The sequence below is a fragment of the Atractosteus spatula genome, chromosome 8 (assembly GCF_055471065.1).
Source record: "Atractosteus spatula isolate fAtrSpa1 chromosome 8, fAtrSpa1.hap1, whole genome shotgun sequence".
NCBI lineage: Eukaryota > Metazoa > Chordata > Actinopteri > Semionotiformes > Lepisosteidae > Atractosteus > Atractosteus spatula.
The window spans coordinates 54,484,827-54,502,644 of record NC_142713.1 but is presented as its reverse complement, the minus strand read 5'-3'; the positions used below and the strand labels follow the sequence as shown (position 1 = coordinate 54,502,644).

General features: G+C 47.1%; 1 protein-coding gene across 2 annotated transcripts in view; it reads right to left on the bottom strand.

Moving 5' to 3' along the window:
• Nucleotides 1–17,207, bottom strand: part of tmpoa (thymopoietin a) — a 30,942-nt gene extending 13,735 nt beyond the window's left edge. Inside the window, exons 1-4 of one of the 2 annotated variants that reach the window (XM_088923051.1) lie at nucleotides 16,591–17,207; nucleotides 4,846–4,963; nucleotides 1,186–1,338; nucleotides 181–278 (exon numbers count right to left, since the gene is read on the bottom strand). In XM_088923051.1, the coding sequence (XP_088779177.1) occupies nucleotides 181–278; nucleotides 1,186–1,338; nucleotides 4,846–4,963; nucleotides 16,591–16,833 (612 nt within the window). In that variant the 5' untranslated portion in view covers nucleotides 16,834–17,207. The remainder of the gene's footprint in view (nucleotides 1–180; nucleotides 279–1,185; nucleotides 1,339–4,845; nucleotides 4,964–16,590) is intronic. The other variant, XM_088923052.1, reaches the window with a different exon arrangement.
• Nucleotides 17,208–17,818: the final 611 nt, after the last annotated feature.

Here is a 17,818-nt window from a genome sequence, read left to right as displayed (position 1 = left end):
GGGCTGGAGACCCCCGGACTGACTGGGGGATCGGGGCTCCCCAGGGCCGGGGCTGGAGACCCCCAGACTGACTGGGGGATCGGGGCTCCCCAGGGCCGGGGCTGGAGACCCCCGGACTGATTAGAGCTCTAGAACAAGAGGGCTGTGAAGACGGACAGTCTCCGGTCAGCGGACACTCACCCGGTTGTGTTCGTAGCGCCGCGTTCGAAGGCTGGGGGTGGTTTTCACTCGGGTCTTCACAGGTTCCAGCTTCTCCACGATCGGCTCAAGTTTCTCGTCTGAACAGGAGAGACGGACAGTGAGGGAGGGAGACGCACAAAGCACCTCTGCAGACAAGTAGACAGGAATATGTATATAATATTAATAGAAGCACTGCAACTAGAGCTGGGCGATAATTCGATAACGATAAATATCGCAATATAATTTTCCTTGATAAAATTTTAACAAAAGTTTGATAAATGTTCGATTTATATGTTTATGCTTTGCGCATGATATGCGCATGCGCACAAAATACTGCGCGAGTGTGCGTGCGTGTTGCAGACCGTTACATTCTGTTTCTATCAATTCCGTATTCTGAACACTGTGATGCTGGCTCTGTTGCACGTGCAGTTATTAAAGCCATCGCTCTCTCTCACATCGCAGAGCAGATGAATCCACAATGAAGGCATTGAGAGACAAGGCATGCACAGCAGGGCATTCTCAACCATTAAGACGAAGCCTTTCAATCTAAACGCTCCCAGAACTACCTGGTGGAAAACCTTCATCCCTCTACAACTACAACAGTGAAGCGTCGGATACTTTAACAAACCAAGAACATTTCAGCTGGAACAAATATCCCACAGGTGCCCTGCAACACAGCTTTCTGTAAAAACCTTCCTAGAAGGGAATTCCACTCCACCAGGAGATCCCGAGGAAGAACCTCCGCAGTGACCACAACCCGTGACCAGGAGAAACAGACGACTGTCCAAGACATTATTCACGCCCTCCATTCTTACACAGAGAACGTATCAGCTTTCACATTTGTGTTCGGGAAGATTGCAAATACTAATAAAGACACGTTTTGACAATTTTACAGTACTGTCGTCTGCTGTCACGGCCATGACAATATGTCACCTGCCCCCCCCCCCGAATCCCGTAGCTCTCGCGCCTCGCTCCACTCGGCCGCTCACGCGCGCACGCTCTCACCCTCCTCGTTGTCGCTGTACTTCTCCGAGTCCGTGTTGCCGTTCTGGTTGGCGTCCGCAGCTCGCAGGGGCGCCGAGGGAAGGGGCAGCGTCTCGGGGGGGCCCTGGTCCAGCAGCTTCTGGAGCTTCTTCTCGTACAGCTTCCGCGTCGAAGCTGAGGTCGCAGAAGACGAGCCCTGCGTGAGCCGCGCTCCACCCCAGTGCCCCGGCCGTAGCTGCTGCAGGGTCCAGCTACCAGCACGAGTCTTCCCTTTGCTACATTCAACAGGTAGGCCAACCCCCCTCTCCTCATCCCACCTGTCAGGCTCCGCACGGCCTGGCACCTCAGTGCCTGTCTGAGCTACTATTGCTCGCAACCTTCACTCCTCTAATCCTGGTCTCTTCGCTGTCCCCCAAGCCCGTCTGCACTCTGTGGGTGACGGAGCCCCGTCTCCTGCTGCACCCCAAAGCTGTGGAATTCTATCCCCCTATCAGAGAGTCACCTTGCCTGAGCACTTTCAAAACAAGACTCCTGTCTGCACCTTTGCTTTCCTACTCCTGTATTGTAATTGTGCAATTCTGCTGTCTCCTCTCATTATGTGCTTTTGTTTCTTATTGCAACAAAAGCACTTTGAGAAGCCACTTTTAAAGGCACTAAAAATCTTAATAATAGCAATATTATTATTATCGATGATAATGAAGTAATAAATTTTAATCACCATCAGCAATGACCATCATATCCTTCCCTAACCTGCTACTTCAGCTAGAGATGGGAACAAAGAATTGGATTTGAAATTAAGTACAATATCAGCAATGATTTCAGTCTGGTCAGGGCTCACAGGTTTCAGTCTTTTAACTCGAGGAACACCAACATTCCATTCCAGAATAGTAAACTAGTTACATTCGCAGATTATACTCAATTGGCAAACTGTAGAGGCAGCAAATTAAACTCAAAAACAATTCACAACATTAAACACCATTTACACGTAAGTTGTGAAAACGACTAAATAAAAATGGGAAACACTGAGCTAGACGAAGGTACTTATGAGAAAGACTAAGGTGTTTATGTTGTTAATATCTTGGAAACTATTAAAAAAAGTAAATAATTTAAGATATATAGGTAAAAACAGAATTGAAATCATGGGATATTATAAATTGTATAAAACACAAATTCGGCCTCCTTTAGAATACTTTAGAGTTTTGGTCACCATATACCCATAAGACTGTACAACGCATCCACCTTGCGTCTTGGCAGAGGCAACATCGACAGTGACCTGTATCTGGATTAAACGCATCTACACATCTACTGCTACATCTGTTCTCTTCTTCTTCTTTTTCTTTTTCCCGTTTACAACCACTTTCTGTGCAATATATGCCAGGGACCTGTGCAATACATTTATATTTATATCTACAGTTACATCTATATTTATATCCATATGTGTGATATGAGTGTGATATGATTTTCTGTGTACTGTTCTGTTCTAGTTTGTTCTTGTGCGTCTGGACTGTGAGTAACTCTTGTATTGTATTGTATGTATTGTACTATTATTATATAATTCGTTACATTGTGGCTGTGTTGTGTGTGTTAAGCTGCTGTTGCACTGCAATTTCCCTCACGGGATCAATAAAGTATCTATCTATCTACCAGAAAAGACACTGCTGCTCTGGAATCATTCAAAACACAGCTGAAATCAATCAGTACATGTAGCTAAATCAATTAGCTACTGCCTATCCTTTGTTCTGATATTCTGATCAGTTTTCTGTGAATTCACAGAAACCAGAAGAACAGGAAGCCCTGCTTGTACGTGCTCCTGAATCAGTACTGCAGAGGAATAAAGTGAATGAGTGCCAGCACCCAGGCTGTAAAACTGAAAGCGAGATTAAGATCTTCACTCTGCTCATACCACTTGGACACTGCCTTCTCTAACTCCAGCTAGCACTTTCAAAACACTTGCACAACTTTCACAGCTTTTTGGATGAGTGCAAAATGTATTCTGCCCTCCCCAGGTCACTCAAAATATACTCCAGCTTACTTCCCAACATTCGTTTGTACCAAAGACGTACGACCCGCCAACACTGTTACTTACAGAAAGCGGGGAGCAAATCTGGCTCCAGGGCTTTGAGCTTGGCTAGCTACCAGACTGCGACGCTAATGTTTGGAATTAGGTCTTGAAAGACTCCTGCAATTGTTTTGAAAAACTGTTGTGCTGGCCTGCTGTAAACTGCTTTTTAAACCAAATGTATTTCAACTTGACTTGCTCGCATTCCTTAGTAACTGTGACTGCTCATTTCTAAAGGGAATTCCCTACAAAAGCTTCAACTGCACTCCTGCCTGCCTCAAAGCACAGCTCAAAAATAAAGAATGCCCTGTACTTATCTAGACATTTAAACACACTAGGCAAACCACAGTTATCATTAAATTAGGCAGAGTCCAAGACAGAACAGTGAGGCAGTCTCTATCAACAATTCGCTGCAGTCTTGTATCATCTTACAACTCAGAGCTCACTGGCTTTTCTGTTCGGATCTCTGAGCAGCTGATCAGAACCGGCATTTTTTCTATTGTATTATCGATTCTTTATACAAAGGCTTTTCAATGCAAGCATTTGATGTCTGTGCTGTGCTCTGATGTAAACCACCTGCCTAGGCGTGCCTATACATAGATACATGAACAAAAGCTGTTCTGTAAAACGACTACATCATTCCATATATACATACACACCGTATATATCAGCTGTAGTTTTTTTCCCCTTTCATCCACACAAGAGCACGTCTCCAAACCTTGAGTCAAGAGTCAGAATGCAGCAGGCTTCCTCGCTCATTACATCAACGCCTGAAGACCTCTGAATGGTCTTTAACGGTCCAATTAAGTTCATGATGAGCTCAGCGAGGTCATTAAGAACAGAAGTAGTCCAGAACAGGAGATGTTAAAGCCGTGGTGCACATCACTAAAACCAAACTGCCACGGGGTTACCACACTCACCCATGAAGTCGTTTGTCTTGATCGAGGTCTACTGGTTCAAATGTCCTGTTCCTGGAATCTCTTAATTCCTAACCTTGTGGCCTTCCAATCATCACAGAGCCCTGCCCCCTCATAGTGCACCACAGTCCTGGCTTATGCTATGCTGTACAACCAGCTTGCTCAGAGGGCAGTCTCCCTCCCTGCTGCCTCCCTTCCACTTTGTCTTTTAATCATGGCACGAATAACAGATGTAAATATCATTTAATGGGAAGACAGAAAGAAGGTGATGAAACAGAAAAACACTACACCCACCAGGAGAACAGCACCCATCCCAGACCTGCTTCTGCTGGCAGTACAGCAGGGCCCCACCTTCTCCAGCTCTGAGCCGAAAAAGCCCAGCTTCCCAGCAGGATCCAGAATTCAGCCACATCCCAGGCCGCGGTTATTCCTCAACGCGAGCCTCTCAGTCCACAGAACGACTCCCCCCTCGCCGCGCCCCACAGCGGAACCTCTCTTCCAGGCGACAGGTACCGGTACAGTGAAGCGAAGGTGTTGGAGTACATTCGTGCTGGGGAGCAAACGGCTGTCTCGTCTGCTAGATGTTCCTGCAGGCCGGCGCACTGACATGACTGAACCGCATCCTCGGTCACCATTACAGCTTTGACCACTCGCCCGCGACGGGCGCCGGCGTCCCCCTGTTACACGTGCTGCCTCATTACTCACCCACGATGGGCCCAACGCTGACTCCATACTTCAGCAGCTGGTCCTTCAGATCCTCGTCGGTCAGCTCCGCGACGTCCACATCCTCTGGGCGGGGCTTGTCCGTCTTCTTCGTGGCTTTCTGCAGAGGGACAGCGGGTCACAGGTTTACTGCAGGGACCGGCAGCGAGGGGACACCACACCGCCTTCCTGTGCCCGGGGAGCACAGAGCACTGCGGTCACCCGCCCTGTACGCAAGCGTCAAACAGCATGGAACTTGCTTCGTCTCTGGGATTTCGAACGTTTTATCTCTTGCCTCTCCAGAAATGGCGGATTGCACCCTGGGATCCACACTCTCAATCGGGTTCGTGCGCGAGAAAGCCGCAGTGAGTTTATGTCCGCATGCATACAGGAATTGCTCGGCCACAAAAGCAGCAGTCACTTCAGAGTACCAGCTGGGACTTTCCCATTTATATAGTCAAGCAATTACACAGAAACAAGTACAGAGGAGGAAGCGTTTCCTGAGAAGTGATACCACTCCAAGGGAGTAGTTAACATATTTGTGCAATAAAGCATTACGCAAAGATATGGCAGAACAAAGACCGCTCATTTACAACTCCAGATACCAAGTCCCCAGTAGTCCTTGAACTATTTTTAAGTCCTGCGCAATTTCAGCTTCGCAAATCTTATCTGACAACTTCTGTTACTCTTCAAGCAATTTCTCTGCCCACAATATGTTCTTAACCCTTTCCTTCACTATTATGGCTCCGAGTTGCCCCTTCACTGCCCAACCCATGCTCCGCTCCACGGTTCATACACCATAACACCAACACTCAAGCCTCAGACTTCAGCCAGGCACTGAAGAACGGTACTTGACAGGGTACTGAAGTACAGTGAAGTACAGATTTGAGCAATCCAGTCTGAAACGGGTTATGCTGTGAAATGCTGAGGTACTTTTTTTTGCCAGGGCAGGAAGAGATCCAACACAAAAAAAACATACCATGCGTCTCGGTTCCCTGGATGAATTATTCTGGGCAAGCATTAATCTTAATAAAAACACAAGCAGCCCTGCTGCTTGATCTAGAAGCAGCAATCAAAACCAGTCTGATCAGTGATGAGCAATCCTAGTTCCATCTTCTGTTGTGAAAATGTGCATTTTCTTTTTTAAGTCTAGCATATTCATAACATTTATAGCTTGGATCTACAGCAGGAGAACTGCAATTGACTATATTAAGAAAAATAAACATCAGCACATCTGATCTCACTTCTTGCCGATCGACTCATTACAGAGCAAAACGCAGGCATACACACACACGGCACACAGTACCTCTTCTGCACAAAATCACAGTTCACAGATTGTGCTCTAAGCCAGGGGTTCGTTATCTCTGTCCTGGGAACCCCCACACTTGTTAGGGCTTGCTCCAGCTCAGCACTGGTGGTTATACAGGTGAAACTCTGAATTCACCTACCAACATGGCCGTTTGAAATCGTTAAATTGCTTTCTGCTTGAACACAGTGGTGCCCTGGATTAATGTAAAATCGCCAGCTCTTAAACGAAAAACAGGAGGTGTGGGACTAGTCAGTCAGCAGTGCAGATAAGAGGTCAGGGCTTTGGACTCGTAGCCTGAAGGTTGTGGGTTCAAATCCTAGGTGTGATGTTGCCATTGTACCTTTGAGCAAGACTTGAATTGACTCCATTTAAAAGCCCAGCTATGGCTGCGCAGGTAAGTCACTTTGGGAAGGCCTGCTCTAGGGCCCAGACGGACTGAACTGGATATTTTTGTTTGCAATAAGATGAGCTTTATAACAAGCAGTGGGAGAGATCTTGCTGCTTTTCAACCCATGGGTAAAGAAAACCCCTCTGTGGGTTCCCTTACTGCAGGTTGTAGACGCATCCTGTGGGCTGGCAGCACTTGCAGCAGTGCACAGTTAACCATGCTGGAGCTCAGACTCGCTGGAACGCAGAGTGCTGGCAACACCCCCATTCACACACAAACCCTGCAGAAAGACCAATCCGAGTCCAAATGCACAGCTGGATCCAGATGTGTCAGGCACACCACAGGAAATACAGCAGCCTTCACAGTCGTGCCAATACACCTTCAGAACAAAGGCCCGATAGGTTTCAAGGGAAAAACAACTTCTTGATCTGCTGCACTGAGGGAAAAAAAAACGTATTCGTGTCACAAGAAATTCTGATTGCACTTTTACCCCTGTAGAAACTACGCCACTGACCTGCCCTTTAATTTGACACTCATCAACAAGATGATTATTTATTTCCAGGGTGAGACAGGTCCTCCACACCCCAAAAACCAGCAGGCCAAGAGTTAACTAGGATCACAAAATGAAAATGATAAAAATACACTGAGATCAGGAGGTATGAGGCCCTGGAGCTGCTGGCTCTTGACAGCACTGGTTGTGGGATAGAGAAATCACAGCTGCAACCTCAGGAATGCTGTCAAAACGCAGGTCACACCGCCCCTTCAAAAATGCCACAACGCTACATTAAGAAAATGAGTTATAATGACAAGAAACACACAGAGGAACAAGATCTTCTACAAAAAAGGGGAGAATACAGAGAGGGCGCAGTGGACCTCTTCCCCAGTAAGGCTCTTGACCGGAGCTTGGGGGTTCATCTGGCAGGAGAGGGACCTGTGCTCGCCTCAGGCAGCCTCGGCCTCAGAACTCACTAACAGCGGTGGAAAAGGAGCACAAGCCTTGGAGCAGTCCCCCCCTCCCCCCTCCTTGGGCCCCCTTCTTTTTGACACCTCCAAAACCTGCAGTTAAAAATTAAACGAAATGGGAAGGGGAAGTGTGTGTATGGGGGGCGCTGACAGCCCAGAGAAATTAGGAAAAACTACAAAGTAAAAGACGGTCTTTAAAATACAACGGGAATTTTTTCTCCAAGTCAATTTCCGCTCTCTTCTTCCCCATTTGTTAAACTGGACTTCCTGGGGACCTGAGACACTGCCTCGGGTCTGAACTGTTATCTGGATCCACATCTGGCCTGCAGTGCTGCCCAAGACAGTAACAGGCTGTCTGCAGCACAGCTGTGACTGTTCGTACAGATCACAGCACCACAGAAAGCTCAGTTGCACATTACAATCTCTTAAGACTCAGAATATGTAACAGTGAGCAGAAAACCAATCAAAAACTGAGCTACACCTGAATATGGGCAGGAAATGATGTCTAGATGTGCGGACCTTAACTCTAAAACAGGACTCTCCCCGATTCTCAACATTGCAGAAATGGTGGATCCCACACAATCAGCCTTCTGTCACGATTTCCAGGAGTCTGCCAGGACTGCACCGGAGAAAACTGCACTACTGAGAGCAGGACCTCTCTTTGCTTTTCAGGTTTATGTGCAGGAAGGCTTACATCTGTCACTCTGAAACACACATGGTTAGTCCCACTGCTAACGCCAAGTTAAAAGGTTATACTGCACCTGAGAGACTAATGAGAAATACTTTTCATTATACTATGCACCTGTGTAAGCATAATGACAAATAAAGTGGAACTGAAATTGAATTGAAAAGGTTGATCTTCTGACAAATGAACAAGATGCACTCATCTTTCTCTTGCTTCTAATAGCAACTCGTGCACAACTGAGATGCTGATGCGCTTTCAGTGAAGACAGCAAGCAAGACTTGGAGAGAGACCCGATTCCATAAAGAAACCACCGGCTGACTGAAAGTAGCACTGAGAGTTGGGACCTATTTTAACTTCAAAAGTTCTCAAGTACAGAAATATGGTTGATGAAATGGTACAGCCTAGCGTTTAGGCAATTCAGTTTGGAAAAAGGCACCAGACAGCTGATCTACGAACAAACCTTTTCAAAAATGCCAGTGCTTTTTTTATATATAAGGCAGGTCTCATTGCAGATCATTTGACCAGTTCCATTAAAAAAGCACCAGCATCAGATTTACTCCAATTAACACAAAGTTACTGAAAAGGTCCAAATAGTCTACTGTGGGTTTGCGTATGTTTTCTGCAACCAAGCCCCACTTCTGGTCATTATCTTAGCAGGGACCTGCTCGAGAATACAACATGGCACGACCAAATAACTACAATCCACCCGATACGAGGAACTAGCAGAGGCGACTGCAGAAATAACAGACGCCTTTCTTCACTGGTCTTTCACTTCCAGTGAAGTTCTCTGCATTCCAGGGATTCTCCTTCTATAATAAAGAGACACACCGGCTGGCAGAGCGAGGAATCGACGACGACGACAGAGTCTGAGGCTCCAGAACATGAGGGGAGACCTGCTAGACAAGTGGCTCTTTCAGGTAGGCTCTGGGGGGGGGGGGCACCCTGCACCCGGCTTCATCAGAACTTTACACAAGCGTCACCTTGGAGAACAAAAACAAATGCCAACCAACCAGCCAACCACTCCCCTGCGGAGAAAAACGCAGACCCATTGCTTCCTCATTCTCCGGGATCACAGTGCTGGATCGAGGCTGCTTCACAAGTCCCAGCGCAGGACCGGAGAGAGAGCCTGTGAGGACAGCACGCGTCGCCACCTGCTGCTGTAGCAGCTGCCTGCCAGCTTGGTGGCGAGGTCAGTTTCTGGATCAGCCTTCTCACCTTTGGGCACGTGTTGCAAAGCCCGTTCACTGCTTCCAGCTGATCCAGAGCCTTCCCAGCTACTCCATGTTACCGGGGGAAGGGACAGGGGGTCGGCAGAGGCCACAAGAACAATCTGGACTCATCTGCTGTCCCTAATTTAATAAAGAAACCTAAAAAACACATCTACAGTCTGGCCTAATGCTCTTGAGACTTGTTGCTGTTTGTGTCCTGCAACACTACTGACAGCCTTTACAAGACTGGAGTTGACATCAGAAATGTGAGCAGAAATGAACAAAGGGGACCCCCCCCTCCCCCTCCCCAAGATTCCTCAGGGTGCCCCAAAGTGACTGAATTGGCACCTGACTTTTCCAGCCTTCCTGCACGCTGCTCCTCTTCAAAGAGCTTCACCAAGTCCAATTCAGACTCGGCATAAGTGCACGTCTGCTGTCACAGCTTTAGGTGACTGAGAAGTGTCTCTTAGATTTCAGATCAAGTTTGTGACACTGGGAAGGGTGAACACTTCTAACTTCAAAGCAGAGAGGATGTCTGCTGAGGTCTGGAGGTCCCTTGAGCAGAAACAATGGTAAAGTTACCTCAGTATGCCTAGGGCAGTTGTGGATTCATGATTGGAAAAGAGCAGGACAGAAACAGACAATATAAGATGACATGGAGATTAAAAAGAAGGGAGGAGGAAGAAGGAAGAAACAAGGAGAGCAGGGAGAGGAGAGAGGAGTCCGGAGGAGTTGGGACTTGAACCTTGTGCCAGGCGAGAGCCCCTACTTCTTCATCATCTAAACCAAACCTGAATGGAGCTGAGTACTCAAACCCTGTTGGAGAGAGTGTGCTTTTTTTTGTGTTTTCAGGGATCTTAGGTTTCCAGAGTAAACGACACCTCAGTTAGAAATGTCTTTCCTGATCATTGTGCACTTTATGGATAGGGATAGAGGCTCCCATTTATTCTGTGGCATCCAGGGTGCAGAGAGACAGATTTAACTGCAGGTTGCTTTGTATTTAGTTAGAAGGCAGCTTCTCTCTTATGTGGCCTCTGTAGGCATCATAAGAGTTTAGTGCTGAGTAGCAGTCTGAGGTTTTCTGGGTGACCAGAAGGTTATACCTCTGAAACGCCTTGTCTGTAAATACTGTATATAAGGTAACTTTGTGTGTTGTATGTTTTGTGTCTTGTGTAGTTTTATTGTAATAAATATTTATTTTAACCAAGTGTGCCTGGATTATTACTCCTCTCAACAAAGCTGTGCCAGAGAATAAAGAATTCACGTGCCTATAGTGAATTCTCAGGGTATATGGTTAGAAATCAAGTACAAGTTGGGGGTTATGAATACTTATTTCACTTATAGACTAAACCACTCTGTCAATTCCTGATTTTCACCAGTTTCGTAGCCCTCATTTGTAACTATTCAGCCAACACTTTCTATCCACAGCAAACTGGATTCCATTTACACAGCTGGGTATTTTACTGGAATAATTCAGCCGCCTCCTCTGGGGTTTGAACCCACAGCCCTGCAGTTCCAGGTCAAGAACCCTGAGCACTGCTCCACACCGCAGCCCTGACAGGCACACACGAAGAGCACTAACCCCGACACCTTCCCCAGCCCTGGGAACACTGGCCAAGCAACTCGGGGGGACCTGGAAACACTCGGAATCGTCTACCCCGACACCTGCTCCACTGAGAAGCAAGCCAAGTGCTGCTAATTGTTTTGGTTCAATAGCTCTGGATACCTGACATTTCAGATGCACAAAATTAAAACGGAACTGATCCAAACAAAGGCGAAACCACCACAGGTCTCAGCTGCGGGGATTTTCGAGTAACGGAGGGGGAGCCGCTCCAGCCCTGAGCTTGCATCTGGCCGACTGCAGACACGACGCGCATTCCTTCCGCTGGAAAGCTATTTCCTCAAGAGACAGGCCAAGCCCACTAGCAAAACAACTGCTCTCAGAGCAGGGGTGGAATGTAAAAAGGCTCTTGTTACAGGCCAGAGACAGCACACTGTGCATCTTCCTAACCTGATCCACTGCAGGAATTTAGTTCCTGAAAAAGACCCAATTGTTTCACAAGTCTGTGGCATGTTTCACTCTAACCACACAATTTAGGACCCAGAAACAACGGCAGTAGTGGCACCGAACGGCAGAGAGGCAAAGTGTGCTCTATAAAAAAAGCCATATTTCTTTACAATTAGTTATCAACTGAACAGGACAGCAGTGACGTAATCTTTCCCTCCAGATCCCCTACGAGGTGCATCAGGCTTGACGTTCAGTGGACTGAACCTGGATGCATGCGAGTGTTTTTCCGTTTTCCTGAGATACTAAGACTTTTCAATAGTAAGCAGCAGCTCTAAAAGGTTTCCCTGAGAAGCTCTGCCCTTGAATGAGTGCAGCTTGAGCTCCATAATTCAGATGTTGTGGGTTCACGTCTGGTTCAAGTGACTGGCTGACTTTAAACAGAATTCCCCAGCTAGTGCACAGCTGGCCTGGAGCCACTAAAGGGCACAGTGCGATTAGCTGAGCAGGTCTCTTCTTGGCTCTCCGAGGCACAGTGTCCCCTGTGGCCTCCTGGGTTCCTGCAGGCATGCCTGGTTCTCAATGAGGGATGTACCTCCCCTCCAATCAGTGCTGACCCCCTGGTACTGTGTGGTGTTACCTGTGATGAATGTGCCTACCCTCCAATCAGAACAATCCTTCGGTAAAGGGCTGGGCAGCCTGTGATGGATGTGCTTACCCTCCAATCAAAGCTCATCCTTTGTTAAAGGGCGGGGCCGCACATGATGGATGTGTCTACCCTCCAATCAAAGCTCATCCTTTGGTAAAGGGCGGGGCAGCCCATGATAGATGTGCATACCCTCCAATCAAAGCTCATCCTTCAGAAAAGGGCGGGGCAGCCCCATGATGGTCGTGCCTTTCCTCCAATCAGAGCTGATCCCGCAGTAAAGGAGAGTGCTTTATATAATAAATATATTTTCGATCACAGCTGATCCCCCAGTACAAGGCTGTGCTGCCTGTGATGTGATAGGAGTTGAGTGCCTGGAGGCTGGGCGGAGTCTTGAATGCCAAGTTGTGAAAAGCACAACAGGCTATTCCAAATCAGATGTGTAAAAAAAAAAAACAAGACAAAAAGTTAAACAGCATCTTAAGTGATGCACTAGACTGGGTACAGCATAAATCAACTTACGCAAGACGGCAAATCCCAAGACACAAGTTAATTTACATGATCAAATAAAGCACAATAAACTTTAGCCTGCCTTACATAACTAACAGTTAAACTGGAGCACAATTTGTCTAATGGAGCTAAAAAAAAGATTTGCGCAGAAATCTTAACAACCAAGCTAAGAATAAAATCTTCCAGGCACTGGAAATGAGGTGTTTAACCCACTAATCCACATGAAATGCAGAATTCCAACACTTTGTCACCATTGCTCTGTTCCAAACCTGGGTCTTCTGATGTCTAAAGTAACAAAGTGTATCGGAAGATTCAGGTAGTGAAACTGTGCAGACTGCACACCTCCCCTGCAAACAGCAGCTTCCACATTGTGTCAACAGGCATGCTGCAAATAAGAAACAGGCCTCAAATGATGCACTAACACCTCAATTTATAACCAGCTTGCAAAGTATAATCTGCACAAGAACCACAGTAATTATACTTCACCATAAGAATGACAGTCCTTCATGACGCCCTGGAAACTGTATTTGAAAGGAATGTACCCTTTACATTTGAGGCTTTATATTTTGGTAAACTGGATTTTGACTGGAGGGGAACTGATGAATATTTGTTTGGAATCCTTACATCAGCAGGGAAGAAAGCTATAACAAGCAAGTGGCTTCTCCCAGATTTACCAACAATGAATGATTGGATTGAATTAATAAAGGGAATATATATAATGGAAAAAATAACATTTTCACTATAATTACAAATGAAAAAATTGGTCAAATACTGGTCTAGATGGGTTCAGTACATTAAACCTTCAAGGTCAGATTTTGTTGAGATACAAAATAACTGGTCTCCTCCCTTTTCATATTCATAAATGTATACATCTTTCTTCTTTTGAATGTATACAGTTTTGTTTAAAAGTTAATTAAATAATTATAAAATACTAGGGGAACAAACATGAATAGACAATTGTTTGCCTGAGATGTAAGGCTGAATAATGGTGGTTTATATGTAAAATGGTTTTGTTTGGTTCTCTAAAATTTATATTTTTAAAAAAATAATAACAGTTCTGGAATACATCCAGTGGTGTGGTTCAGTAACAGCGTGTGAACCACAACTTCATACAGAAACGAGTGGAGACCTGTGATACCGCGGACACAGGGGGAGAATATAGGGTCACTGATTCAATCCGAGACTGAACTCGTCACAGCACGCCTAAATCTGACGGCAGAAGACAGACGTCAGTCAGGACATGAGAAATGCACGGACTGTGCTCTGCTGGAGGCAAACACGGCAGGGCACATGTTACTGGGAAAGTTGCCGGCAATAGCTCATTCAGCATCTTCCCCCCCCACCACCACCTTAATTGAAGATGGCCACAGCGTGCAGAGTCCACTCCACTCGGGAGTGACTGTGTGCCGTGGGAGGGAGTCCCGACGTCCAACCCGCAGTTTCTTCGTAAAGCCCCGGTAGGGGGCGGCGTCGCCTGGGCTTGACACTGACGTCACCGCCGAGACACCCCCTCCTCCCCGACGGGCCTCGGGTCCAGATTTCCGTCTCATTGACGAACTAATTGCTTACGTGATTATGGCCGTTCATCCGTCTCAGCGTGACGAGCTCTGTAACGCCCGGTTCTCGTCCGGGACTCAACAAAAGGATTCGCGCAGTCGGCCGCTCTCTCGACTGGGTTCAAAACAGCAAAGCATCGAGGTGATCGCTCTTAAATGACAACCTTTAGATTTGTGGATTTTTTTTTAAACAAAATCAAATCAAATCAAAGTTTATTTATCAAATGCGCAACAATACAGCGTGCAGCGGTAGATACTGGCAATGAAATGTCTTTTCTGCGAGCTCACAAAATACAAGAATCACAAATTTTTTAATAAAAAAAATCACAAAATCAAGGTTAAAAGCACAGCAGCCCGCCTCAGCACAAACCGCACTTTTACCGGGGTAAAACACAGCTCCGCTAAAGTTCAACTCCAGTTCGCTGCCCTGCTGCCACACGGACACCTGTCCTCCTGTACTTTCTGTAGGTTTTTTTTTCCTTTACTCCTTATTAGTTGTTGTTTTTTAGTTAGTCATTTTGCTGTTTTTCTCGTTTCTCTTGGTTCTTGTGTACGTGTGCCCTTTTTAAAAAGTGTTGTAGCATGTCTATTTTTTTAAACTCCACAGTACTATTTGCGACACTGATCCTGATATTTTTGTGCCGTTACCCGCTACGCAGTTTTTGTGATGCTCACACCTGAAGAAGGTGTTTTCTTTCTTCTCTTTCCAGCACGGAATAAACCTATGACTTGTATTTTTGTGATGTGCTATAACTGTTACATGCTGTTGTGTGTTATACCGTACATGTGCAATAGAGTGATGTACAATGTTTTTTTCTTCTTTTTCGTTGTTTACCTTCTATTTAAATGAACAGGAGTGCTGCGTCTCCATAAAAAAAATTCCCTCAGGGGACAATAAAATCAAATCTTATCACTTATCTTTCTTTTGCGGCAAGAATAGTTAACAAAAAGTACATCCACCCGTCCGCCAGGTGACGTGAAGACCGAACCCACCCCGTGTGGACCCCCACACCCCAAGACAATCCGCAGGACGAGATCGGGGAGCAAATGACCAACATCTTTGACCCGCAGAATGTGGCTTTGGGGTCAGATATTTTTATTCTTCAGATATTTAAGAGTTACAGCGGCGTGATTTACCGAACTCCGCACAAGAGAAATCCCCCCCCCCCTCTTTTCCCTATCAAGTTTTATTAAACGGTATACCCACTACGCAGTTTTTTTTAATGCAGCGCCTTAACTTCGATTTGAATAATGGAGACGATCTGCTACGGTTGAATATTCAGAGAACATATCGACAAGCACCAAAACAAGGCGCGCACGCCGCTTCTTACTGCTTAAGCTAAAATGATTTGATCATTTCACGTATTTTAGCGTGATTTTGCGCAGACGGTTGATCCACATGTGCCATAGCTCCTCGACTCCGTCCAGAGCCCGTTTTTTGCTCTATTGTTTAGTTTGCTTCAGCGTGATCGGGCTGCCCGCCTCGGATTCAAAACACAGAAGCGCTGTCCGGCCATGCTATGAAATATTGCAAACCGTTTTCGATCTCCGTCTCGGAAACCGCTCAAACAAAAACGCACGACGTTTTCAAAGCAGGCTGGACACCGACGGGGTGTATTATTTCGGCGCGTCTCGGCGCCGCTGAAAATGAATTATTAATGGCGAAAGGCAGTTCCAACACAATAGCAAGGGGCTCTGCGGCTGCGAAGGCGGTCCGAGTGTTTAAGCGGGAAAGTGAGAGACGGAGGCGATTCTCAGCGACAGCATCGCTCACACTCGCAGGACAGGTGAATGAAGTCCGCACGTCCCCCAAAATTCACACGGTCACCCCGGCACCTGTCCATTTCCCACTCCAATCGCTTTCAAGCGCCTTAATGCACCGCATTGTGGTCTTTCCTCCCCCCCCCCCCCCAAGATCAACGCTATCCGTAGAAGACTTACTTCGGTCTGGGCTAAGACAAAAAAAAAAGATTCTTCAAAGAGAAATAAATGTAAAAAGCGGGGAAAACATGCATACCTCCATAACATATTGTAACGCGTGCCTGGCTGTCGGTGGCGGTCCTGCACAGGCCAGAGCTAACTTTTGACAGGAGGCACCGAAGAGTACAAGCGACAATTCACAACAATCCGCGCTTGAAAGCTTGAACCCAGCACAGCGGACACAATCTTGACCCGCTGCAGTGGGTTAAAACAAAAAAAAATACCAGAAATAAATACCCGGTCTTCTCTCTCTTTTTTTTTTTTAAATGGGACAAATAAGTACTAAAACAACGCGGTCACCCGTCAATAAAATCAGGAGAATTGATACAAGCTTGCCTGCCCCGGCTACAGTTACACGCTTTTTTTTTTTAAACTGGCGTTTCATTGAGCTAGCGGGTCCTGCAGCTGGGAAAGACAATGTAACCAAGAGCACCAGGCAAGCCGGCGCTTCAAGCAGCAGCCGCCGCCGCCGGCGGTCGGGCCGAAGTGCAGACTTACCCTCCCGGAGCGGTTCCTGTTGCTGACCGGGGGCGCAGACGGCAGCTCCTCGTCGCTGGAGAAAGCCTCCGGGGCACCCCGGTTCCTCCTCGCCTTGTTCTGCGCGGTGAGGTGCTGCAAGTACAGCTGGACGTAGACGTCCTTCTTCTGCTCGCCGCTCGGGAGAGGCACGCTGTTCGCCAGCAGCTCGCTCTTCAGCTTATCCTTGGTCAGCACCGAGGGGTCCTCCAGGAACTCCGACATGTCGTCTGCTGCTGCTGCTGCTGCTGCTGGTGACCCGACACGGGGAATCGGCGCCCGTCGCTACGACGCGCAGAAAATCTAACTGGGGGAGAAGGAAAAAAAAAACGTGCAGCGGGCGCCTCTTGTTGGAGTAAAACAGTAACGCCGACGACAGTTGATATCCTTCGCGGGAACCGCTATCCTTTTCTTCCACCCCTCCCCTTCCTCTCCTTCTTGTGCTTCAAACCTGCTCCCCGGGTCTCTGCGGCTGCGGCGGTGCGCGAAAGCCTGTAGTTTCAGCTCCCTTGTTTAAGTGTGTGTAAAAACACGCCACCCTAGCGAGCGCAGACAAACAACCCGGCCCACTACGAAGCCACAGCAGCGAGAAAAGGGGGGGGACGGCTTTCGCCTCACTGCCCAGTAAACCCGAGCGCCATTGGGCGACGTAGCTGTAGACAGGACCTCGCCATTGGCTTCAAGTTGGAGCGCACAAGCCGAGGGCAATAGGCTCTTGGTGCCGGAGTCTGGCTCATTGCACGCCAGGAGCGAGCAGGACTGAGGGCTGAGCTGTGCTGCGGTGAGAAACAAGCCCTGGAAAGATGATGATGATGATGATGATGGGATTATAATTACGCGCTTGTAGGAAAACAGAAATCACCTGGAAGTGCATCACTTTGCTAGTTAGTGTAGAATAGCCGGGTGTTGTACTGTTGTGTTGCAATGTAGCAGCAATGAATCGGGTGATTTCTATAACACTTCGGTATTTTCTTATCCGAATGTCAGACGCGTCTTCACGACAACGAACCAGACCGATTAAGAAGCGTTTCGGAAGCCGGGCAATCTCGACCAGTAATGTGGCGTTGAAATAAGTACAGTTGATCCCGTAGTGTCTCATTGTCGCTTGTACGACTACTACCGGTGTCACTATAGTACAGGGGCACGTAACGCAGCGTGTTATGGGTTGTATACAGAATGTGAGGACAAGCCTCCTGTGAAAGAACTGGGC